Genomic DNA, 25,576 nt, shown 5'->3' on the forward strand with positions numbered 1-25,576 from the left:
TTTCATCAAGAAGAAGTTTTTTAGCGTTACACTGTAATGCACCAAATATGGTGCACCTTTATGTAATGCTCTATGGTCATCAAAACCTTTAAGTTATATTATAATACTCTATGGTGAACCTTTATTCGATAAATATAAACAATGTTAACTTACCACATACATCAATTGCATTTTTGTGAGTTAAATTATTTAATTGAAGAGTTTGTTGATCAATTGATGCATTAAAATAATTATTTTAGAAACTTAATAAACAAGTATAGAATTAATGACTGATTCAAACTTATTTTAAATATACTTGCTAATTTAATATATTTTTGCATGTCCAAAATATGTAATTTTTTTATTTTTGTTTAACAACACCGGTACAAAACACTTAAAACATATATAAATTAAAATTACGAAACCAATTGCAGCACCAGCGGGAAACGAAAATGAGGGGCCGGACTAAAGGGGTTTTTTTTCATCTCCTCTGCTTAAAGCCCCCTTTAATCCCGGTTCGTATTACCAACCGGAACTAAAGCCCCCCAGTCCCGGTTGGCAAGTCCACCCGGAATTAAAGGGGTGGGGGTATAAAAACCTCCTCTCCATCCCCTTCTTCCTCCTCACTTCACTCCCCTGATCCGCCACCTCTCATATGCTCCGCCCCGGCTGCTGCGTTCGCTACTGGCCCCCGTCGTCGCGCCGCCCATTCTCCTCCTCGGCCGCCGCCGCCGCGCCTCCTCGTCGATGTTCAACACCAGCACTCCCTGCGCCTCTCCATCCTCTTCTCCGGCCACGCCGCGACCCCCGCTCAGCCGGCTGGCCCAGCCGCCGCCTCACCGCACGTTGTCGTCGTCCCCTCAGCCGTCGCGCTGCTGGCCGACAGCTCCTCCGCGACGCCCCCATCGATGCCCCGGCACCCCATTCTCCTCCTCCACCGGCTGCCCCTTCACCTCCATGCCTGGCTCCCCGGCGTGGTGCCCTCCCGGCGCGGCGCCCTCCTCCTCCCCCGGCCCACCAGCTTCTGCGTCGTCGCACGACGCCGCGCGCCAAGCACCCGGACGCCGGCACAGCCGCCGCCCCCGCCAGCCGTCGCCATCCACCATCTCCCGGCCCCTTCCCCGACGCTGGCTCCCCTACGCCGCCGTCCACCAACGCCCGGCCCCCTGCGCCGTCGTCCACCTCCGTCCCAACCCTCTACGCCGGTACGTACAGCGCGGCGCCACGAGCGCTGACGCAAGCCCCCGGCTTGCTGATGCAAGTCGGGTTTTTTATTAGAAAATTAGTAGAAATTAGTATAAATGCTTAGAAAATTAGTAGATTAAATTAGAAAATAAGTATAAATGCTTAGAAAATTATTAGATTAAATTAGGAAATTAGTAGAAATTCGTATAAATTCTTAGAAAATTAATAGAAAGTAGTATAATTTAGTAAAAATTAGTGTAATTTAGTAGATTACTGGAAATGCTTAGGAAATTATTATAAATGCAACTAATTATATAAAATTAGTATAAATGCATTGGAAGTTATAGAAAATTAGTATAATGTATGGTTTCACGTGTATTTCTTTCATGTAAATTATTTCATGTAAGTTTCATGTGATAAATTGTACGAGTTTTTTAATGTTTAATTTCATGTAAGTTTCATGTAATAAATTGTGCAAGTTTTATTGTATATATGATTCCATGTATACATATTTATAATTTCATGTAATAAATTGTACAAGTGTATATTTTCAATCATGTGTTTATTTACTAGATTGTCATTTTTCTTTTCCTACTAGCCAAGAGTTGATTGTCTATGATTTCATGTATATATAATTATTGTACTACTTGATACGATTTTTAATTTAATGTATCTATGATTACATGTGTGTATAACTAATGTCATTAGTAATTGAGATGGGAGACGAAGAGGATGAAAGGTATATAAATGAGCTATTATTGCTGGCGGTAGTGGCTCAAACGTTCCAAGAATCTACACCGAGGATGAGGGTAGCCAGATGGACATGTTCCTCAACATGTCCAGTGATGGCAATGATAAGCCCGAGCACAGCGTTGATGACAATGGGAACAAGACATTGCCACGATGGAAGGTTCTGGCAAGGTATATATCATTTTCATTGTTTTACCGCATCTATAACTTCATATTCATTATCACTATATACTAATTAACGAATCTTGAACTTTTAGCCCTCTGGATCGATGAACCGAAAGAAGCCACAAGGTCGTACAAAGATAATGGAGGGAAGGCATCACATCACCGAAGTGATTGAAGAGGGCTAGCCAATTGCTCCCGAAAAAGTTGCTAGAAAGTTCATGAGTCAATGTGGGACTATTGTAAGGGACAACGTGCCCATCAGCATTTGAGAATAAAAGGGTAAAAAAGATGATCCATACATGCTCCCGCAAACATAGAAAAATATATTGTGGGAAGATGTCAAAAAACACTTCACACTTCCTGATGGAGTTGATGAAAAAGTTGTCAAAGACTGGAGGCTCAAGAAGATGGCAAGTCAATTCCAGACCTTCAAGAAGAATCTGGATACCAACTATATCAAGAAGGGCTAAACTCTAGATTTTAATGACAGGCCAAAGTTAAGAGATCTCTGAAACTCATTTCTGGAATATAAGAGGAGTGAAGATGGTGTGAACAAGGTTCGTGTCAACTTAGGCAATGCCCAGAAGAAGGAGTACCATCATCGTCTAGGGCAAGGTAGTTACAAGAGTGCAATTCCTAAATGAAGAAAGATGGAACAAGATTTCGATCGAGGTATCATACCAGCGACTATTGACTGGCCCGATCGATTGAAGAATTGGTATTACGCTCATGGAGACACCCTTAGCCCTAAGGATGGGACACTTATTTTCAATGAAACCATACGTCAGAAGGTCCTCAGGCTTATCAAAAATATTGAAGATTCTAAAGCGGGAAAGTTCAAGCCTGATAGAGAGAACGATGAGCTAACTTTAGCACTCAGGAATCCCGAACACTCAAGATGTTGCCAAGGCTTCGGGGTGGTTCCGTGGATGTTTGCTTTCTGTAGGGACATCTACACATACAGAAGCAGGAAGAGAAGAAAGGAACAGCAAGAGAAGAGGTGGCGGCGCATGTTAGAAGCTAAAGTGCATGAACAAGATGTAAAAATGCAGGAAGAAATTAATCAGCGAGTGGCCCTGGAAGTTACTGAGATGGCCCAATCTGGAGCACTGCTGGATCCCAACGTCGTCGTCATCCCTTCTCAATGTCAAAGTAGTTGTGCTTCCATAGAAGTCCCCGATGAGAACATGCCAAGCTTACCCGTGGTTGCGCAAGACAACCAATGGTACCCTATGAATGACATCGCTCAGCGCACCTCATGTGAGTTGTACATACCATTTGGCAACCTTACTATTAAGGTATACATATATATAATTTATATATTTATCTCAATTGATCCACACCTTGGGAGTTTAATAACTTCCTTATTTCTTCTATATGTACAGGTGGCGTACGGAAGTGCTTTACCAATCCTACCAAGCAGAAAAGCCATGGCATGGAGATTCCACCTGGCTACTCCAGCGTTGGGGTGGAGCAGATTTGTGATAATAAATATGAAGGCCTAGAGCTCGAACTCCTAGGAGGTGACGAGGAAAGGACACTAGGAGATGCACTTCATGGTATCATTCTATGGCGCAAACATTACATCATCATCCTCAGCAAGGAGGCATCATTTCTTCCCATAGATCCCCCACAACCACCATCTCCTCAGAACTCTAAGATCATCATCTCCAGCACATCCACCTCCAAGACCGTCATCACCACCGGGACCATCCCATCCTGCTCAATCACCGTCTCTAGCACCATCGAATCCTGGAGGTGCGAGCGACAATGATCAAAACACCCCTCCCCAATCATCGTCTACAGCGTCGGGACTAAAATCTAGTGTGAGCAAAGAACATGTACCACCTCTCAAGAAGTCGCGACCACCGAGGAAGAAAACAAAGAAGTATGAACCTATTAAGAAGATAGCAGGCGATATGACTCCTGAGGAATTGGGGGAGGCATCGCAAGCATATGTGAGGGAGTGGTTTGAAAAAAAAGCTGCAGAAAGAAAAACGAAGGAGATGGAGCCTAAGCTAGTAGATTCAGCCAAATTAAAAAAATTTATGGGCATGAAAAAAGAAGTCAAGAAGACGTTACTATCGAACTACGATCGTCCATTAGTTAAGTCTTATCAGAAGAAAAAACAAGGAGAGTCGTCGTCCAGTCATACTATCCCCCAGCTCGGGCAACAAGATCAGCAAGCAGATACAGATGCTCTAGCTATAGCAGATTTGCCTTTAGAACAACAAATCCAGGTCAATAAGTTTATGGAAGACACAGGTCTCTCGCTTGGTGAAGTTCTAGGGCAAACTGAACCGCCACCTCCAGAAAAGACTTCTAAATGGCCCTTTGAGTTAGGTAAGCCTCTAGTTAGGTCTGAATTGGTATGGAAGCTCTCAACAAAGGATACATTGGAACGAATATACAAATTCTTGGAGCAACAAAATTACAACAATACATACTACTGTCTTACAACTTTAAGTAAGTGTGGGTACCATCTATTTTCATTTCCTTTTCCTTACCTAATTAATGTTAGTTAGTTCTAATATGAACATTTATGTACGCAATTTCCACTGGATTCTCCTTGTAATTATGATTGATAAAGCAACATTATTATGTTTGATTCGTTGAGGCAACCAAAGGACGAGGACCAAGATATTTAAGACATGCTTAACTTGTAATAATTATGTACCTTTATCTCTATGCAAAAGTTTATTTTCTAAATTTTCACATAACACTGTATCATTCATTATTTTAATTCGCAGCGCATAGAAACGATTCCGTAAGACTCACCGTGGTGAATTCAAAGAAAAACTTACATTCAGTAGAACATTTCTAGTACGTATGAAATTTGCACATTCTGTGCATTCTATAACACGAATATTTCATAACTTATTTTTTTCCCACTAAAGTGCTTGAGACAGGAACAAGGGAATAATTTATGTGGATACTACGTCTATGAGTACATGTACCATTTCGTGAGGGACAAGGTGATATCGGATAATATAATTGTACGTAAAATAAACCTATTAATAATTAATTATTGGTGTAACATTCACATATTTCCAAATTACAGATATTGCATATTAGAGAAGAACTCTTGGAGAAGGAGAGAGTTTTAGCAATCCAAGAAGCTCTCATGGGATTTCTGGTGGACGAGGTGATAAATCCCAAAGGAGAATTTTATTACGATGGGCATTCAATAGCCGAACCGAGCAACACCACCACAGGAGGATCTTAAGAATGAAGAGGACGCCCTTTAGTCCCGAATGATTAGTCCCGGTTAGTTTTTCGAGAGATATGAGACATACCAACCAGGGCTAATGCTTGGTTTCCACCAGTGATGGGTGGTCTATACCTGAGTGTCACTACAAGACAAATAACGTTTAATTGGTATTTATTTCTCGATGGTTTTATACTCCCTCTGTCCTAAATTATAGGTCGTTTTGATTTTTTTAAAATTCATAGATTTTGTTATGCACTTATTAGATATATGGTCTAGATGTATAGCGAAAGCTATGAATTTAGATATGCTAAAATGACCTACAATTTGGAACAAATAGAGTAGTTCGTATGTATATGATGATGTTGTGGTCAAGTACTACGATAAATGAGTCTCTTGACAAATGGCATTATTGGAGCTTTGCTGCTATATTGTCGGGAAAGATATAAATTATACCGGAGAAACTGTCAATCACTCAGGAAAAAACTACTTCTAAGACCATTAAAATGTTTATTGAGCATCAATAATCATCGCCACCAATAGTTATAGATAAATTAGTTAGCAACAGCAAGGGTTCGATTCTTACCCAACATAAGTTGTAGCCTTAGACTTTTCTTAACCAAGAAAACCCATGATTCTAATGTTTTAATGCATGTATTACCTGTATACTCATTTTTATTCCCAAACTATGCATATGCAATTGTGTTATAATATTGTATTAAGGGACAAAACAGCTTGAATTATTTCCATATTATAATAATTGCATCCCTCTATCCCCTTTTTCTTTTGCAGATCTTGTTACAAAGCATGCATGCTTTTAAGTGAACGTCCAAGAATTGTAAACAACTAAACATGATATGATGATAATCCAACTTGTGTATGTGCAAGGAAAAGGACAGAAGATGGAAGTATGTGAAATGCTACCAATATTTCCACCAAGCTCATAACATCATACCCGTCACCTAATCTTTTCAATCTTCACTTATATCGCGCTCTTTTTTCTGCATTATTAGGTTCGATAGTGCTTCTGGTTAGCGTCATCTAAATATTTTGAGTGCAGGTACTCCGCAACGACTCTTTATCCGCTGTACGCGATAGTACATAAAAGGAGCCAATCATTATAGTAACTAATTAAGACTAACGCACCTATCTTATGGTCAAGGCCAGCGTATAGACTTACCCATATACTCAAAAAGATTCTCGACTATACAGAACAAACTTAGAAGATCCAACACCACAAACAAAATAGATAACCGATCACTATCAGCTGTTTGCAGCTGAAGCATATGTGCCATTTGTCACATGAAACTTCGTACCCATATAGCCAATTTGCTCCGAGAACATTGTACACATGGGCCTTCTTCTTCTTCTTTTGCCTTCTCTTTCAGGTGGTATTATTTGTATCCTTAATTTTGTCGACCATAATCATACATACTCTTTTGAATTAACTGATGTTGACATGAACCTCATCTCGTTTAAAAAAAGGATATGAACCTCATCTTAATCTTCTTAATTTTACCTAATTGTGTATATGATCAATGTCATCCCTGCCCGAGCTTGTCGTATCTTTCACCTAAGCACGTATTTCATCTCATGCATGTATAGGAAAAGGGAATATACCTGCTGCGAGAAATGTTACAGTAAAGATGAACAAACTAGTGTGCAATCGTCGCAGTACTTCGATTTTACCTACTTTCTATGAGACTATGCTTGAAAATTACTAAAAGTAGTCCGTCCTTCCCATGCAAATCTTGTCAAGACTCAGCAAACAGCATCTCACCAGCCAAACACATGAGATCAAGGCGACAAGCTACGGGTTGCTCGCATGAGTCCAAACGAATGGCATGACGAGAACCATGCACGACTGACCAATCAACATTAGCCGGTAAAAGATCATAGGACAAGCAAATAAACAACGAAGCAGCACATCAGCTGCTGAAATCCATGGGGGTATATGAAGAGCCTACACATCCAATCCAGCAATCATTTCCTAAGTCAATATGCATGAAACCGCAACAAATGTCATGATATAAATTCATCCCAAATTTCTGAAAAGAGTTAGCCAAATGCATGGAGAATATGGAAAGCCTAGGCATCCAATCCAACAATCTTTTCTTGAGAGTCAAATATGCATGAAACTGCAACAAATGCCATGAATTCCTCCCAAATTTCTAAAACCAAAAAAAGCTAACCATCTGAAGATCTTTAGCTTCTCCCTACATACTTACGCCGACTTGAAACCCTAAGACACGTGCTAAGATCCAACAAGTAAGGGGGAAAAAATTGCACGCTACCTCCTGCTTGCATTGCCGTGTTGCCACTCACACGAGCGCAGCAATGCATGCACTACGCTAGCTTGAGCATGGCGCACGCGTCCCTTGTTTCGCCGAACACGATCCATCTCATGGTCATGGCCTCCACGCGCTTGTCCAGACGACGGGCTGCTCCTTCCACGCCAGGAACACCCCCGCCGCCGCGCCGTCGTCGGTGCCTGGCTCCCGCAAGCTCCACCCCTCCCGGTACCGCCGCAGCAACGACCGCATGTCGTCGGCAACGTCGTCGCTGAACGCCACCGGGGAGAAGCCGGCCGACCGCATCCGCCGCGCCCACGACGCCCCCGTCTCCCGCCTCTCGGCGGACTCCGACGCCGGGCAGGACACGAGGTCAACAATGGCGCGCCCGGCTGCCCTCTCCAGAACGAGCCTCTCGTTGCTGGTCTTGGGGAAGCTCTCCTCCAGGGAGTCCATGTACGCCGAGAAGAACCGGAGGCCCTCGGTGAAGACCTTGATGAACGCCGCCTCCGTGCTGGCGGCTTCCTCGGACGACGACGCGTCCGGATCGGGCTCCACGAGGTCGGCGTCCTCCTCGACGACGGTGACCACGCGCGGCTCGAGGCGGCGGAGCGAGGCGAGGAACGCGTCGCGCTGCCGCGCGCCGCCCGGCGCGACCCCGCGCAGCGCGTTCACGCAGTTGATCGCGAGCGCGGCGCCGCCCTCGCGGAGGCCGAGGCCGTCGAGGTCGAGCTCCGCGAGGTCCCCCGCGTGGTGCACGGCGCGGAAGCTGAAGGGCACGCCCATGAGGCGCGCGAATTTCTCGAGGCGCTGCGCGATCTCCCGCATCACGCGCTGCGCCGCAGCGGACGACGGCGCGGCGGCGGGCACCACGGTGGTGATGGACAGGTGCGGCGTGTCGTCCGACGACCGCGTGGCCAGCGCCTCGAGCAGGGTCGGCCACTGCGTGCAGAAGGTGTTGCTCAGGTCCAGGATGTGCAGCCGCGGCGGCTGCGACGACGACGAAGACGAGGATGAAGACGCGGCGGCGGCCGCCGCCTCCAGGAACGCCTCGAGGATGGCGCCGTTAGCGGCGACGTGGCCGAACGACGCCCACGGGCTCAGCTCCTGGAACCTGAGCGCGGTGCGGCGCGTGGACTCGAACGACGTGTTCCGATCGGACGCGGCGGCGAGGGTGCGCAGCGTGCGCGGGCCGGAGGTGGTGAGGCGCGCGAAGAGGCCCTGGAGGAAGTAGGACGCCAGCTTCTGGTCCACGTCCCCGTACGGCGAGGCCAGCTCGTTGAGCATCCACATGAGCTGCTGCACGCGCTGGCTGTCGCGCGCGGCCACGGCGCGCGCGCACTGCAGCAGTAGCTGCGCTGCCCACCTCCCGGCGCCGCCGCCGCCCGACGAGGAGGCGGCGGTCCCGCCCCCGCCCCCCGCGCCGGAGGACGTCGCGGGGCTGCTGAAGTCGAGGTCGATGTCCACCTGCGGGAACGAGAAGTCCGCCGCCTCGAACAGCCCGCCGCCATGGCCCCCGGCGCCGGACGACGTGGACGGGGGCTGCGTCGGCGGCGCGGGCGCCGGGGGCGACGACGAGGGCGCCGCCGGCGGGGCGCGCGACGACTGGTGGTGGTAGTGGCGGGACGAGGACGACGAGGAGAAGTCTTCATCCATGTAGAAGCCGTGGTCGTTGCCGCATTCTTCTTGGTACGGCGCCGGCGCTGCTGGCTGGTGGTCGTAGTAGTAGCCTCCGCCACCTCCGCCTCCGCCTCCTCCTCCGGCGGGGTCGCAGTAGTAGTAGCTGCCGCTGCTGTTGCTGCTGTTGTAGTGGGAGTGGGAGTGGGAGTAGTAGTGGTTATTGTGGGTGTGGTGGGAGGGGGAGGAGCGGGAGCCGGTGGAGGTGGTGCTGCGGGACGTGGAGCGGGAGCTGTAGGGGGACTGGTGGTGGTGCTGCTGCTGGTCCGGCGAGGAGGACGCGGGTGCCTGTGCCTGCGGGTGGTGGTGGTGCTGGTGGAGGCTAACCAACCGAAACAGCGTGTCCATCTAAATCCTCCTCTCCTCAGACCTAAACCACCGGCACCAAGATCCCGCGCACGCTATGGGTGTGGCCGGCTGGGGGAGTGCAAAATGGAGCGCTCCTACGCAGACACAATGCAATGCCGTGGTGGGGCGGGGTTATAACCTGCAAAAGGAGTGCTACCACTACTCTTTTACTATTGCTCATGCTGTCAGATAAGGGTGAATTTTGAGCCCCCAATCTGTAATAACCTATTCTACTCTCCGTAGTGTGCTTGCTTTTTCTGCGATCGATGAAGTGAGGAAGAAAGTGTGTTTTGTGTGTCTGAGAGAGAGTGCATGCTGGGGGCGTTCAATCCTTGGACCCTTTTTACCACCGGCTGAGGTGGAGTGCCTCTCCTCATCGATCAGCTTTTTCGCAAATCCTGGCTTTTGTAGTAGTAGCTTTGGTGAAAGGGCTAAAGCCACCGTGCTTGCATCCATGAGCATGACAGTAGGATGCGGATACCGACGAGTGGATGCATTTGAGAATTCTCCTGGCCCAGCCCGTGTCTTTAGTCGAGCGCCGTTATCGCACTTGCGCAGAATATACACGATTAAAGCTGTCACCCCGGGAAATTTACAGTGCTTATTATGAAACCTCTGATATGACCACACAGGTGAAAGTCGCAGGGTTTGGGTGCCCAACCAGAACGTTCCTTTCAGCAGACCGGGACAGAGAGAAAGGGAGCTGGGTCAAGATGGATGATGTTGTATCCGAAAACCTGCTTGTTTAGGTACAACCTGCCAACTCGCACTTTGTCACGTTATTTTACCTGTAAGCACGAATTAGAAAAGTTACTGTAGGTTAGCATGCATTGGTTCTGACTTCCGACTTTTGATCGTATAAGAGCATCTCCAACAGCATATGTAAAACTGGTGATCTGAAATCAGTTTTAGGTATAGGAGAAAGAAAAATTTAGATACTTCAAAGTTATCCTCTCCAACAGCATATCTCAACCGATGACCTATAATCCTTTCGAGGACTAATTTGGGAATAAAAACTTTTCCAAGAGCCGATCTCTAACTTGACTATCTTCTTCATCCCTTGTTCCCCTCATCCCACCACCGCCCCCCTCCTCGCGCCGCTGCTCACCCCATGCCGCGTAGCTCCTCTTCTTCTCCCTCCCTCGCCTCACCGCCTTCTCCTCCCTCCCCTGTTGCCCATGTCTGGCTTCGCCCCATCTCGACCGCACTGCCTCTGACTTGTGGGCTTCACTCGTCAGTATCATGTAGCAAATAAAATAGGTCAAGCAGTATAGGTAAACTGCTAGAGAAGGCCTCCTTTGCATACCTAAATTTTTCTCTCTCTTATACCTATAAGGTTGCGTTTGGAAGTAGGTATTGAGACTCAGAATTTGGAATTGGAATTGCTAACTCCGAATGCTGCTGTTTGGATATCATGGAATTTGGAATTGGAAATAAAACTCAATACCGGTTGGTATTGGTCCCGCTCTCACCCCTTCACTCTTGATACCGAGCCGAGCCCCTCGGTATTTGCTGGAATCGCGTCGCCCCCGTACCTCCGCGTCTCTCTCCCACCGCTCCCTGCCTTCCTCACATCGCCGCCCCTCCCCGCCTCCATCGCCGGCGGAGTCGCCACCCCTCCCCGCCTCCATCGCCGGCGGGCCGCGCCGCCGCTCCCTGCCTCCCTCGCAGCCGGGCTTGCCCCCCCCCCCCCCCCACCCTCCCTACCTCCCTCGCCACCGGGCCGACCGCTGCTCCACGCGTTCCTCCGCTGAGCTTGGGCCCCTTCGTCTCCCACCTCTGCTCCTCTCCATGGGCGGCGGCAGGTGCCCTCCGTGGTGCTCCATTCGTCGCAGAGAAGTGGAGCCGGAGGGGATGAGATCTTGTCTGTTGATAGTCGGTTCCAATTTGATACTATGGATATCCAAACATGAATTGGTATTTGCCACTCAATTGAATTCTATCTAGCAATTTCATCTGCATCCAAACAATACCTTTGGTATTGTATCCATTTCCAAAACTAGTTTGATTTGGTATTCAACCCAAATCAATTCCAAGCCCTCCAATATCTACATCCAAACGAAGCCTAAGTGTTTTTAGGTGTTCAAATATACCAATGCTGCTGGAGATGCTCTTACAGCTATAGATTTGAATGCAAACAAAACAAATATAATATCTAACATAGTAATAGTAAAATATATAGGAATAAGTAAAATATATAGGAATAATGATTGAAACACAAGAATGTAAAATATGTAGGATTTTGGCGGTTATATATAACGTACATGGTAGAAATCCTCCCAAATGTCTATGGAGCAAGAAATCCCCGCAAATGGCAGCAATGGGATGACCTAGCTATTCCATTCATTATATCTATTATTATCCCTAAGATCCAAACATGCTTAAAGGAATCTTTATGAATGCTTCAAATCATTGAAAAGTTCCTCTGTTGATTTCTTTGTTCCAAAGTAGCCCATATTGTACGGGACACATGAAATGGACAGTCATTTTGCGAAAGGACGGCGGAAGCTTTTGCTTCGCCGTGATATTATTAGAAGACGAGAATTGACTCAGTTTACAAGAAAAACCATACAGTCGCGACATAAAATGGATAGACATAACTGTCGACATACTAAGCTTGAGGTTTAGCCATTTAGGTATGGCAACATGGAGCTACATAGCTGGATTTGCATGGGGCTTAGTAGCACTGTGAGGAAGAAGAGCAAAATGCGTAGCTAGGTGGATGTTTCAACTCCTACGTTTTTCCCGTCTGAAATCAATCCGTGGGAAAGACTCCCTTCGTGCCCCTACCGTCAACTTTTCGTACAAATTTTCCTCATACTAGTACCCGGCCGAGTAAAGGTACAACAAACCTTTTGGTACACGGCCGAGCACGGATTTGGCAGTTTGGGACAGGCCGGGCAAGCCTTATACTAGCCAACTAGGCGGGGGCCGGCATGCACGCAGGCGCAGGCGCGTCGAGCGGCTGAGCTGGGAGGCGAGCGAAATATTCCCCTGCCTTGGCTCAGTTGGCTCTGGCTCAGGTCACCTCCCTCCCGGACGAGAAGGCGAACGAGAGAAGAATCGCACGACACGCGCGCGCACGAGATTCCTGAGGAAAAGCAGCAGCCCGACGCCCCAATCCAATCCGACGATGGAGTCTGGAAAGCCGGATGCAGTCCAGTCCACCCAGCGGGGAGGCACCGCGCGACAAAAGCTGGAGCACGGCGCGCACGCGGGCGGGCGCCCCAGCCCGGTCAGCCCGGCCATCATCACCTCTCACCTCCTTCCCCCCATCGGCATCGGCACCCATCCATCATACGGTCTCTCCAGCCGTGCCGTGCGCGCAAACCCCGGTCGTGGTCGTGGTCGTGGGCGTCAGGGCCATCCGCGCCCGCCGGACCCTTTCGACGCGCTGGCGCCGGCTCCGAGGTTGGCTGCGCCCCTTGTCCCGTGCGGTGCGGGCAGGCGGCTGCCGAGTTCTGGCCGGCCCGGTGCCGGCCGGCCGCGACCGCTGCGGACGGAAGAAAAGACAGAGCACTGAGGATGTTGCGCTCTGCCGCCGCGCGCGGCTTCTGCAGCTCCCCCTCGGCCTGCCTCTGCTGCTTTTGACCGGCGGGACGTCGATGCACGCCCGTTCGTGTCCCGCTGAATTGGATGCTGGGTGCAGCCGCGTGCACAAAACCTGTGCCTGCAACTCTGTAGTAATTCTGAAGTTAGAGTTCACGGCAGAGGTCACAAGTCACAGCCATGAGCATGACCAGTCCAAGGACCAAGCTTTGCTTTCAACGCGGCCCCACGGGGGCCCGGCCCACGCATCACCGAGCGAGCGTGGTAGTAATATATTTTTACACGGGTCTATTCCATTCCTTCCGTTGGCGAGCAAATAAAAAGCTCTCGGCTCGACGTTCCCAATCATGAAGAGAATCTCCAAAGTGGATTTATGCGGGCATCCAGGAATTGGCTACATTCTGTCCGGCCATCGCTCGCTAGCCTTGCTGCTGCTGCTGCTGCCGCCGTTCCTTTCCTTTCCTTTGAATCCAAGCAAGGGCCCCTGCTCTCCTCTCCTGCACAATCTATCTGCGCATCGCCATCATCATGTTTTGTCTCGTGCTACGCGCTGAGCCGTCACGCTTACCGGGCGTGTCGTCGTGATCAAAACACTCCTATACGCTAGGAAAGAAATAGTTGGTGCCTGCCCTTTTCTTCGCCCTTTTATTTCTATACGTGTCTCTGTCGTCTCTCCTTCCTTTTTCCGGTGTGGAGTGGATAATGTTTAGCCGCCGGGTCATCCAGCTTATTTGATGGGTATGCATGCATTGTCCATGTGAGGTCAAAGACCATCGAGGGCGATCGTTGAGATCACCGGATTCCATTTTCTGTTCTAACATGATATAGAACCGATGCCATTCCTGAGCCACTTTTGTAGCATATACATAGCCAACGAGACTCAACACATATCTTCTATAATTCACAGCATTTTCATATTATCACAAAACCTTCACAAACCTTTGGAACAAGTCGTGTAAATGGACATCAGGCCTGAACGAAGCTGCATGCATATGGTTTGGCTCACAGGAAGTTTTGGCCTTTTGGAGTTGTTTGTTATGTTCCACATAATTATGAGATAACAAACTGCCACCCCTGTCCTCTCCGGGCTTAAAAAACACTTGCATGTTTATAATCCATTGGTACTAGGATTTAAACCTTGGTGTGAAGTACTAGGGATTTAGACTTCAATTTGGTGATTTATAGCCTCAACTCGTCAGTCTTCACCAACAGCAAAGCATGCAGGAGGACTAGGCTACAAAACTGAGGAAAATGCTATAGCAGAGCAAGGCAAGGCCCATGTACCTCCAGAAAGCTTTTGGCGGCCCACGAACCAACTGGCCCCGTTCATTTGCATCTTTCCGCGTCTCGGTGCTGTTCATCCTAGACAAATACCCGGACGTGTTTGCACTGGTGTTGGACAAATCCGTTCACCTACCTCCCAAGGCATTGGAGCTCTTGTGCAATTTGCTCTTTTACAAGAACTTTCTTCAGTAACGCTCTCGGATGCACGGATGCACCACCAGAGGAGCTTTCTTCTTGATCTATCATCACTCAGAGAGCTTGGCGTGCAGTTTCGTTGAAAGTTCAATGAAGGAAGGGTATTCAAAAGGATCAAAAGCAGTGCTGCTGACCGAGAAATCCAATACTAACACCCAACAAGGCAACAATCCACGGTTTAGGTAGCCGCCTCCTGCCTGTCGCTTCAACCGCGCTCGAGGTGCTCGACGGGATGCCGAAGAGAGCCTTCAGATACGCTGTGGTCAGTCAACCTCGCTTCTTGATACGGTCGGAAGCAAGGTTCAGCAGTTGGGTTCCGTTCTGTTTCCTCAACAGTTTGATCTGTGCAGGTTGATGCGTTCACGGATGAGCCGTTCAAGGGCAACTCCGCGGCCGTCTGCCTCCTCGAGGATGGCGGCGCTGGCGACGGAGGAGAGCCGCTCGACGAGCGGTGGATGCAGGCGGTGGCGGCGGAGTTCAACACCCCCATCACCGCCTTCTTGGTCCGTTCCGGTCCCTCCGATGCCGGCGCCGGCGCTGCGGTCGTGACTGCCCAGTTCCGTATCCGCTGGTTCACTCCGGTCCGGGAGGTGATTGTTAATTTCTATCACAAACCCTCCGCTTCCTTGTTTCAGAACCTGCTGATTGTTGGGTGAGCGAGGTCAAATGAATCATCATGACCTGCATGACTTAGTTTCGGCACCTGAACAAAAGAAGATTTGAGACCACTAACATAATAATAATGCAATCCATACAAGGAATTACAGCAGCTTCTAGTACTTCCATACAAGGGAAGCCTTTTTTTATGAATTTAATCTTTATCTGATGCAATTTTAGAGAAATTTACTTTACTTAGTTAATTGTGCAGAGTGAACTTTGCGGGCATGGAACATTAGCTGCTGCACACTACTTGATAGCATCTGGTCTTGTGGAGTGTGATGCTATAGAGTTCTTGGCAAAATCTGGACGTCTAACAGCTAAGAAAGTCCTTGGATCAAAGAATGCAACTCCTGCACAACATACCTGCTCAAAGTTCATGATAGAATTGGATTTTCCTGTTATCCCCGTGGTAAAATGCAATTCTGCAGAGATGTTACCAATTCCTGAGACTTTAAGTGGCGTTTCGGTTATTAATGAGCTGCAAGCTGTCTCTGCTTTTTCTGACTTCATTGTAATTCCTCTCATCCTCCTCTAATTCAATCTCCATTTTATTTCATAATCAAACTCTTGTTTCAGAAGCAAACTCTCATAGTTAAGATTGTTTCTTTATTTCTAACCTTCAGTTGCACTTTTTTAACCTTTTCGAAATACTACGATAGTACTGAGTATATTGAAACCTAAATTTCTCCTTTTCAGGTGGAAGTCAGTTCATGTGATGAAGTTGATAATGTTCGTCCTAACATTGCTGAGCTAGTCCAGTGTCCTGGAAGAGGCATCGCCATTACAGGCCCAGCTCGTGAAGGATCTAGCTATGATTTTGTCACCCGTTTCTTCGCCCCAAAATATGGAATAAATGAGGTGATAATGCAATATAAACATGTGTTCCAACATGCTAGTATTGTTATTCAGAGATATTTCTCAAATCACTATTCAGGGATGTAGTATCTTTTTAGTTTGTAACAAACTTTCACCTCTCATCAAAATGGGTGTTTGAATTAAGAATCCTGCATCCACAGGTTCTAGTCAACTGGTCCCTTCAAAACTTTATCACATTGAGAGTTAAATGTTTCATGGTGATCTACAACCATATTTTGTATTTGTTCTCTTGGGGAGCGAACTCACTTCTTAGTTCCCACTTAAAACAAGTTATTGTGGCATTGAAGAACCCTATCTGCTTTGGATATTATGTAATTGTCAATGATAAAAGTTAAAGTTCTTATGATGTCCTGTTTTCTCCATTTTTCTTGGTCAGGATCCAGTATGTGCTAGCGTACATTGTTCGTTGGCTCCTTACTGGGGCAAGAAGCTGGGGAAACAAAACATGACAGCCTTCATGGTATCGAGGACAAGTTTTTAAAGAACTTGATCCATTAATATCGTTCTTCAGATTGGAACTTAGGGGGCGTTTTCTTCCCGTGTCTTATTTTTAGCACGTGTCACATCGAATGTTTAGATACTAATTAAGAGTAGTAAACGTAGACTATTTACAAAACCAATTACATAAGTGGAATCTAAACGGCGAGACGAATCTATTAAGCCTAATTAAGCCTAATTAATCCATCATTAGCAAATATTTACTGTAGCAACACATTGTCAAATCATGGACTAATTAGGCTTAATAGATTCGTCTCGCCGTTTAGATTCGTCTTATGTAATGGGTTTTGTAAATAGTTTACGTTTAATACTCCTAATTAGTATCTAAACATTCGATGTGACGGGTGCTAAAAATAAGTCAGTGGAAGAAAACGGGGCTTTAATATGATATATACACACCTTTGTCTGTGTTGTCACTTTAACAGGCCTCCCCAAGGAGTGGAACACTGTATCTGCAATGGGATGAGGAAGCTCACAGAGTCCGAATCCGAGGAGAAGCTGTTACTGTCATGCTTGGCTCTCTTCTTGCCTAGAGTCAGTTGCTGCCTGACCATTGAAAATAAAAGCTGTAAGGCCTACGGGGACAAATACTCTGTTTAGTGGGGAAACATTTGGCTTCCCTGTCCAACTACAAACCCTGAATATTTCATGGTAAATGGCCCATTCATGCATGATGCATGGATGTAAGACCGAATGGAAGATAATAATCCAGAAGTTCTATTTTCTTTTGTCTTTGAAAACGTGGGTAGGAGTTTACCTTCATCCGTTGTCATGGAGAACATAATCTGAATTTATCAATAGCATAAGGTTACATGGTTCGTAGTAGTATATATAACTTGGATTAGCCATTTGAGTCACCTCAAAGCTTGGGTTTGACTAGTTTAAACACCCGCAAACTGTCTGAATTAATCTGCACCTATTTGTATAAAAAATTTCGATAGTCATGCCGCCATACATCCGTGGTCATACAATCCGTAGGATCAAGTTCCATCTTATTTTGGTATTACATTTGCACGAATTTTGCTCTTATTAGTATTGGTCAAATAGTTAAATCTCCATTTTATCATTCATTTTTCTTTTCAAGATAAGTTAACCTGATTTTTTTCAGTAGTGTTCCAGAGTTTGTTGAATTTTGGTTGAATCCTACTTCCATTTCGAGTGCTATGTTTTTTTCTTGGTTCTGCGCTCCGCTCAATCACCCACTGCAATGGAGGTGTATATGATTTCATTCTTGACGTCATCCTAATATTGGCCCCAATTACCATTTTATTGTATAATTGATTCAGTTTTTTGTTAGTTGTGACTGGGATCAGAATACAATACTGAGATCAGCACATGCAGATTGATTCATGGCCTAATTATTTATGCATCAATTTTGTGTTTGAATGTGACCTATATAGTTTGAGTTTTGATATGCGCTTTTACAAATCATGGGTTTACCTTGACTGAAAGTTTCAGTAAAATCAAAGGAGCATTAAGTGGACTTTGAAGGTTGCAATTAGGAGTCACAGGCAATAACCATGACAAAAGTAACAGAGGCATGCATAACCAGGTTTTAAGGACAGTCGACTAAACTGAACAAATGCAGTCATTTTTTCCTTTGTTATTTTGAGCAAAAAATACTGACTGAAATCATGCCATGTTGTAATTATTTTTCCAGCACCACTAAGTATTGTCATCATTATGTGCCAAATTTCTACTGGCTAAAACAGTGATTGAAATCAAAATGACAATTAGCCGATTGTCATGTAGGCAGTCCCTTTAAATTTTGTGCGAACAGTAACTAAAAAGACAAAAATATTAGTAAATTTGGAGAAACAAAATCTTTGTCAACCCTACAAGCAAAGAAATAAAATAAAAGTAAACAAATCCCAGGGAAAATAGAGCATGGCTAACTGACTTATGTTTGATTGTCCATCACTCCATCTAAAGGAACTGAAAGTCACAATAGACCGGTGGAGATGCACGTGCACCTGTACGTGTTTAAAAAAATCGATAAACAAAAATTTTATATTCATAAAATATAAAGTAATCAATAAAGCTATTACTATATCAAAGACATACAAGAAAACAATAAAGCTATCATTATATCAAAGACGTGCCGAACAAATTAAGTTTAAATTTGTATAAAAATGTGCATACAGAGATAGAAATAATTTATAGATTTGTTAACAAAACCACCATTGTGAACTAAACGGACTCGTACGAGCATTCAACATATACTTCATTGGCTTTTAGTGATGAAAGAAGTGAGCCATTTTAGACTGATCATGGTGTAGTGTAGAAATTTTAAATCTCCTCAGCTCGAGTGGCAACGGAAAATTTAATGCAGTCAGGCAACAAAGAGTCTGTGCGAATGCCAGTTATAACTTTATGCAAAACGAAAAGGACTTTTAAGTGTTGATGAACAAGAAACCTTTGAACCGAATATCAATTTTATTAAAACACCTTCAAATGTTGACAGCCATGGGTATCCTCTAGTTCCACTAAATGTGATCGCAGTGTGTTACGAAGCTGCCAAACATAATATAAGTGGATCATTTGAAAAAATGCATAAAAGAAGGAAAGCTATTATATTATTTTATGGAAAAATCATACTCATGCATATCTTGGTCGAATGGAACTTTTGTGACCATGAAAATATGGTTGTCATGATCTTTAATGTAAAACCACATTGTCATGGCCACAAAAGTTTTTGTCGACCAGGATATGCATGAGTATAATTTTCCATAAATTCATCTAATATTTTTTTTCCTAGTAACATGCTTACACGATGCTTGGCGGCTTCTGGACATACTTCAATCACATTTAGCGAGGCTGGAGGATACACATGGCTGTCGACATTTGAAGGTGATTTAATAATATATTATTGATATTCGGTTCAAAAGGTTGCTTTTGCGTCAACAATTAGAGTTTTTTTTTTAGAAGTTGGAGCAGGTATACGCATGGACTTTGAGTTGCATGACAAAATTAAATTTGTTGTTGCCGCTCGGGCTAGGGAGAATAAATATTTATGCTACACAGAGTTTGAAAGCCAGTATCCTACGGTGAAAGATGTATACAAGCACATGATCAACGGCTCACATCTTTCATCACTAAAAGCTCTCCATTAGCCAAGAAGAAACCATCGAAATATTCATCAATTTCCCGAACTCATTAAGAAAACTAATAATAATAAAAGATAATTAAAGGAAAAACAGGTGGTACAATTTATGATGAAGCCAAGCTTGTGATGCCGACATTATTGTCCTAATCTTTCACAGTTACAAAAACCAATAATTTATGTCCTGTAATATATATTCTGAAATAAATAAATAATTTATAATGCATGATATATATTCCGAAATAAATCACCAATCAAGACAAAGTTTCACTCTATCCCCGTATCAAACTTCCTGTTTTCAGATGGTAAATAGTTCTCAGTGACAGCAGGAAGATAAATTCAGAAGACAATAGCCAACCCTATAAAATTAGTGATACTGAAAAGAAAGGCTGACAGCTAACACATAATAATGTTCAAAGGTACATGTTGTTTCAAGGCAACATCGACATTAAGAACTTTTGGGAATGAAGAATTAGCCGGGAGCTCACGTTGTATCCTCGTGGAGCTTGTACCTACTCCGCTCGTGGAGCTTGTACCTACTCCGCTAGACAGGTAGATAAACATGATCACCAAAACAGAAGTTCCAAGAAAAGCAATGTGTTCCATCGCCCTTCTCATCATCTGGGAAATTTGGAAAGAAAGAAACAGGCGAGTCTTCAATCACGAGGAACTGGCATCGTCATCTCTAATGGCAAGAATCAAAGATGAAGCTGGCGTCTGGATTATAGATGTCCATGCAGCCCGTGGCCCGCCGGCCCAGCAAGGAGCCCGATTTTTGGCCCGGCTCTAGCCCGGCCTGGCACGGAGGGCTTCGGGCCCAAGCTGGCCCAGCTCGGTAGCTCATGCCGGGCATGGGCCGCCACCCTGGCACGACGGGCGGCCCAACCCGGCATGGTGACAAGGAGCCAGCCCGTTAAGGCCCGTATAAATACCAATAGTCCAACATCAACCGACCAACCCTAACCATATCTCCTCTGCCCCGCCGCCACCCTTCCTTTCCCAGTTCCCGTTCGCCATCTCCCCATGACCCCGTCACCTCCCCTCCGACCTCCCCTCCGCCTGCAGCCTTCCCTCCGATGTGCGGCGCTCCCTCCCTCCCTCGCGGCCTCCACCGCCCGGCGCCGCCTCCCTCCCTCACGGCCTCCACCGCCGGTGTCGGATTGCGGAGAGCCACGGCAGCGGCGCGGGGGCCCGCCGTTCCTCGCGGTGGCCCAAGCCGGTCGTGCTTGACGGGCTAGCCCAGCACGAAAAGGCATTACGGGCCTGTGCTTGGGCCCTCGGTGCAGCCCGTGGGCTGGCACGGCCCGGCACGAAAATTAATGGGTCTTGCTGGGCCCGTGCCGGACCGGGCTGGGCGGCCTGAATGGACAACTATAACCTGGATAGCTGCAGGGGCAAAGGACATAGCGCGCTTGTTACTCATAAGTAATTAATTGTTTGTTTGTAACCTTTCCGACTAGCTGGTTGTACTTATTTTCTATCAATGAAAGTCACAATCTTGTGTCCGTTCATTAAGAAAAAATACCTACGGAAGCAGGTGCACGATCCCTCATTGCTGCGGCAGCCGAGAGGTCAAGCATCATATCTTGCACAACGATCGCGAATCAGAGGTCTCCCGACGTGGGTAGAGCTGCCTTTGCGGCAACGGCGAAGGCAATGCCTTACGGTGATGGCAGGTAGCCTCCGCTGCGACAGCTAAGATGAACTTCATCCATCGAGGGCAGGCAGCCTCCATGGCAAATGGTACCAATGAGATCAGCCAAACCGGCTGCAATGCAAATCGAGAAAAAGGGGCTAACCAAAGTACGTTACCTGACCTTGGTTGCGTGGTGCCGTGATGCAATCCAGCTGCCTAACCTGAAGGATAGGAGCTCGCATGATCCAATCCTAGGAGCAACGGCGGCAGTTCGGTCTCGCACTCAACTCGTCCCACGCGCACGGGCCATAGGGCATCAACTCCCGGCCAGCGCGCATTCCGGGAAGCTGGCCTTTTGTCGGCGGGCAGCGACGTTGTTCGTGGAGCTAGGAGAGTCTCGCGGCGGCCGCGGCGGCGGCGCCTGACGTAGATCACTCACAGATGGAGACGCGAGGTGGTGGCAGGAGGAGGATGGAGGAATCTGTGTGCAGGCGGCGGCGGCGGCGGCGGGCGAAATCAGCGTGATCAGGGCGGAAATCACCGCGGGGGAGGGGCGCGGGTAGATATGCTGCCCGTGGGCGTGTAACAATGGAAACGTTGATTGCGTATTTGCGTGAGATTAATATATGGTATTGCGCTTTCACCTGCCAATCACGGCTGGTCTTTTTTTTTTCGAATGTCCAATGACAGCTGATCAATACATGGAACGGGGAAACCTACCAAGTATATCAACAAAACAGGTGGTCTCTTACGTCTGCAAAAAAGGAAAGGAAAGCGCGGCCCATTGTCTCCACACAGGCCCATAACTGAGGCTAGTTTGCCTGACACACGGACACTGGGCCTTCTGGGCCGAGCTCTCCTGCGAGGCCCATCTTCAGAGTCTTCTTCAAGTCGATGCTCGATACAGCAAGAGCAGCTTCAGTATTTGCAGGTTCAGGAACAGCAGGTGTAACACAAACGCCAGCCTATTCACTCGGATGAGGCCGTTGCCTGGAGATCAGATCCGGACGGCGGTGGAACCAAGTCTCTCTCGACGGCGCTCCGCTCGACGTCAGCCACAGCCAGGACGACCCCGCAAACCGTTCGCGTGGCCGCCAACGCCGTCCATTGGTTGCCGTGGACTACGCGGCCGCCCCTCATCAGGAAAACGCCAACGTGGCTCGTGTGTTACGCGAGAACAGCGAATAAAATGATGAGCATAATTTGGTAAATACTCCTACTTTTTAGTACATGTAATTATGTATTTGCAATAATTAATAAATAAACAATAGTGGTATACATATGATGTGCGTATACATACTCCATTCCAACTCTATCCCTGGCTCTCTGCAGAATGTACACACTCTTCCACTCCACCACCACTCGCAATCAGCAATGCGATCGCGATGTATCCACACACTCAATTCACCCTCCGGCAGTTGACCCTGATCTCGCCGTCCGTGCCGGTGAGCGGGCCGATGCTGGCCATCCTGACCATCGCAGCCGCGAAGTCGCTCCCCCATCGGCCGGCGTCGGACGCGTAGGCCCTGACGAGGCCGTCCGTGGCGCCGCCGCCGAAGAGCGCCTGGTCGGAGTGCAGCAGCCCGCGCTGGGAGAGCAGGTTCCCGAAGTAGTCGTTGTCGAAGGCGTCCGGCGACGTCCCGTCCAGCGGCTCCAGCGCGCCGTCGCTGGAGGAGCCCGCCTGCGCCGGGCAGCTCGCCCGCAGCGACGCCGCGAAGGTGGCGTCGATGTCGGTGTCGTTGTAGATCCGGGCCCGGAAGTTCCGGCACTGCGCCCGCCCGACGGTGTGGGCCCCTGCAGTGGTAAGCAAGTCGTGAGGCGAGGCGAGGCAATCATGGAGATGGGCAGATGGGAAACCTTGCTTGCTGTGTCGCATGCAAGTGCATGATTGCGCGGTGGAAGAAGTGGAAGCGAGGAGCAGGTGGTTGGGCGGTCGCGTGATGGATGGAGATGATCGTGCACGTACTACGACGTGGCTAGAGAGCTCGTAGACAGGTAGGTGACGCGGGCTCGTCCAAATGTTGTTGCGAGCAAAAAGGTGGTGGTGAGTGGAACAGAGACTGCAAACAGCATGTCATGTCATCGATCACCATGTTGAATTGATCGGCGCATGCAGACGAACAATGATGCATCATGCATGTGTCATAGTAATGTGTCATGCATATTTTTTTTTCGTTGGTACGATGTGCAGACTCACGATCGAAGTCGGAAAGAAGACACAAGAGGGGCCGCCTACCGATGACAGAAAACAGAACGAAACAAACACTGGAATGCGAGTGCACGTATCACGTATGTATGCGGCTAAAGATCATGAGATCTACAGCAGTTGAGTAGTATGCTAGCTATAGCTTACTGTGGATCTCGATAGCTACCTGACGACAGGAGTGCTTTCATTAATTTGGTCGCACTACCGGCCGGAATGGGTGCAATTCTGCAAAGATCTAGTTCGTTCGCTGCCGCGTCGATTTCAATCGCCTGTGATTTTTGGTCTATTTTTTACCGGGACATGCCATGTGCTCTAGCTAGATAGCCTGTAGATGATGATCGGCTTCCATGACGAATTCAGTGTGAGCAAGATCTAAGATGGGACGTGCCATCCGCCATCCTTAGCCTGCCGGCTGCGAATCTGTCTACACATGCGTTGCATGATGCAGGAAAAAGGAGATGCACGGATCGGATTGCAATGTGCAAGCGTACTACCTGACAGGGCGACCATGTCGGTGGTGCTGAGTCCCTTGTTGGAGAAAGCGTTGAGGAGGCCGTTGAGGTTGGAGGTGGGTCCGGGGAGGTCGCTGTTGGCCAGGGACGCGCTCGCCGTCGTCGCGTCCCTCCTGCCCAGGGGAACCGTCCAGGATGGGCCTCCCAGCTGCACCAACAACAGGAGACGTCGTGCGATCAAAATTAATCAGCCCTTCTCTTTCTCTTTCAGTTCAGTTTTCCAGAGAGATTCACAATCGAAGCTGGCTTATTACTTGTTCGACGGCGTCGCGGGCGGCGACGGCGAGGATGTCGGCGCAGGAGACGGTCTGCGGGCACAGGAGCTCGAGCAGCATCTTGGCGTTGTCGATGACGTCGAATCCCCGCAGCGACCCCGCGTTCGGCCCCGCCCCCTTCTCGCCGGTGAAGCCCCCCGCGTCGTCCAGCAGCACCGACGCGTCGCAGCCCTGCACGAAGCAGTCGTGGAAGTGGAGCCGGAGGAGGGAGGCCCCCATGCGGCGGTCGAGCAGCACCGCCGCCGCCACGGCGGACCGGATGGTGAGGAGGGCGGCGGGGCACGAGGCGTCGTAGTAGTCCTCCGACGACAGCTGCGCGCCGGCCACCGTGGCCGTTGCGGCCGCCACCAGCGCGAGGACGACCAAGGCCAGCGAGCGGTGGTGGTGCGTGCGGGAAGCTGCAGGAGCCATGGTCGCGGTAAAAGTGGTGGTGTCACGCTCAGTCAGTCACTGCCTAGTTCTGGTTTGGGAGTGGCCTGCAGTGCAGCGCAATGCCAGAGCACATATTTATAGGGAAGACCGCAAGAAGGATGCACGGAGACGACATTAAGGCCCTTAATAATGCATGCCATTATTATTGTAATTCTTTATTCTTCAGAAACAGTATATATCGAACTTGTGTAAATCTGTAAAAAAATGGTATTCCACCAATAATAAGGAATAGTACTGGAATACACACAGCCCTCGGGGAAAAGAAAATAGATTTCTTGGCATAACTTACGTCGTGTTTGGATGCACTATTCTCTGTACTAAAGCCCCCTGTAAGTACTAGGTACAGTACAATCAACAACTTGATGTACATGTCAGAGGTACATCTATCCCCGGAAATGGTTTATTCATGAGCATCTTAAACTTGTATAAAATGAATTCTGAAGTCCATCATCAGCTTTGTAGCACCACTTACTTTTAATCAATTTCCAATGTACATTTGAGTCTATTCGTACGGTTTTAATTTGTTGCATCCTGACATTTCTCGGCGATGCATGTATACTTATTCATTAAAGTAAAAAAAAAGAAAACCCCTTGGTGCATTACCACACATCTGATCTGTATTGCATCTTCTTGGCTCCGTTGCATCATTGGGCTAACTGCATTACATGCCCAAACTTTTTTCCATTTCGATGATGTGCCTAGAACTCTCCATGGTATACCTACGCAACCTTGCTGGGTGGTTGATGT

General features: G+C 47.6%; 3 protein-coding genes across 3 annotated transcripts; 1 reads left to right on the forward strand and 2 right to left on the reverse strand.

Moving 5' to 3' along the window:
* Positions 1-7,382: 7,382 nt before the first annotated feature.
* LOC117835913 (protein SHORT-ROOT 2) lies at positions 7,383-10,137 on the reverse strand. Its single transcript, XM_034715245.2, has one exon. The coding sequence runs from the start codon at positions 9,601-9,603 to the stop codon at positions 7,696-7,698; it is 1,908 nt and encodes a 635-aa protein (XP_034571136.1). The 5' UTR covers positions 9,604-10,137; the 3' UTR covers positions 7,383-7,695.
* A 4,375-nt stretch (positions 10,138-14,512) lies between these two features.
* Positions 14,513-17,393, forward strand: LOC117835865 (uncharacterized). The gene is made up of 6 exons (XM_034715179.2): positions 14,513-14,893; positions 14,982-15,221; positions 15,500-15,802; positions 15,988-16,149; positions 16,544-16,627; positions 17,091-17,393. The coding sequence occupies exons 1-6, from the start codon at positions 14,864-14,866 to the stop codon at positions 17,196-17,198; spliced, it is 927 nt and encodes a 308-aa protein (XP_034571070.1). The 5' UTR covers positions 14,513-14,863; the 3' UTR covers positions 17,199-17,393.
* A 5,247-nt stretch (positions 17,394-22,640) lies between these two features.
* LOC117836541 (peroxidase 70) lies at positions 22,641-24,891 on the reverse strand. Its single transcript, XM_034715990.2, has 3 exons — positions 24,377-24,891; positions 24,105-24,270; positions 22,641-23,198 (listed from the first exon to the last, which is right to left on the reverse strand). Exons 1-3 carry the CDS (start codon positions 24,806-24,808, stop codon positions 22,804-22,806), a joined length of 993 nt encoding a protein of 330 aa, XP_034571881.1. The 5' UTR covers positions 24,809-24,891; the 3' UTR covers positions 22,641-22,803.
* Between the last annotated feature and the right edge of the window lie 685 nt (positions 24,892-25,576).

Source organism: Setaria viridis, chromosome 9 (genome assembly GCF_005286985.2).
Source record: "Setaria viridis chromosome 9, Setaria_viridis_v4.0, whole genome shotgun sequence".
Taxonomy (NCBI): domain Eukaryota; kingdom Viridiplantae; phylum Streptophyta; class Magnoliopsida; order Poales; family Poaceae; genus Setaria; species Setaria viridis.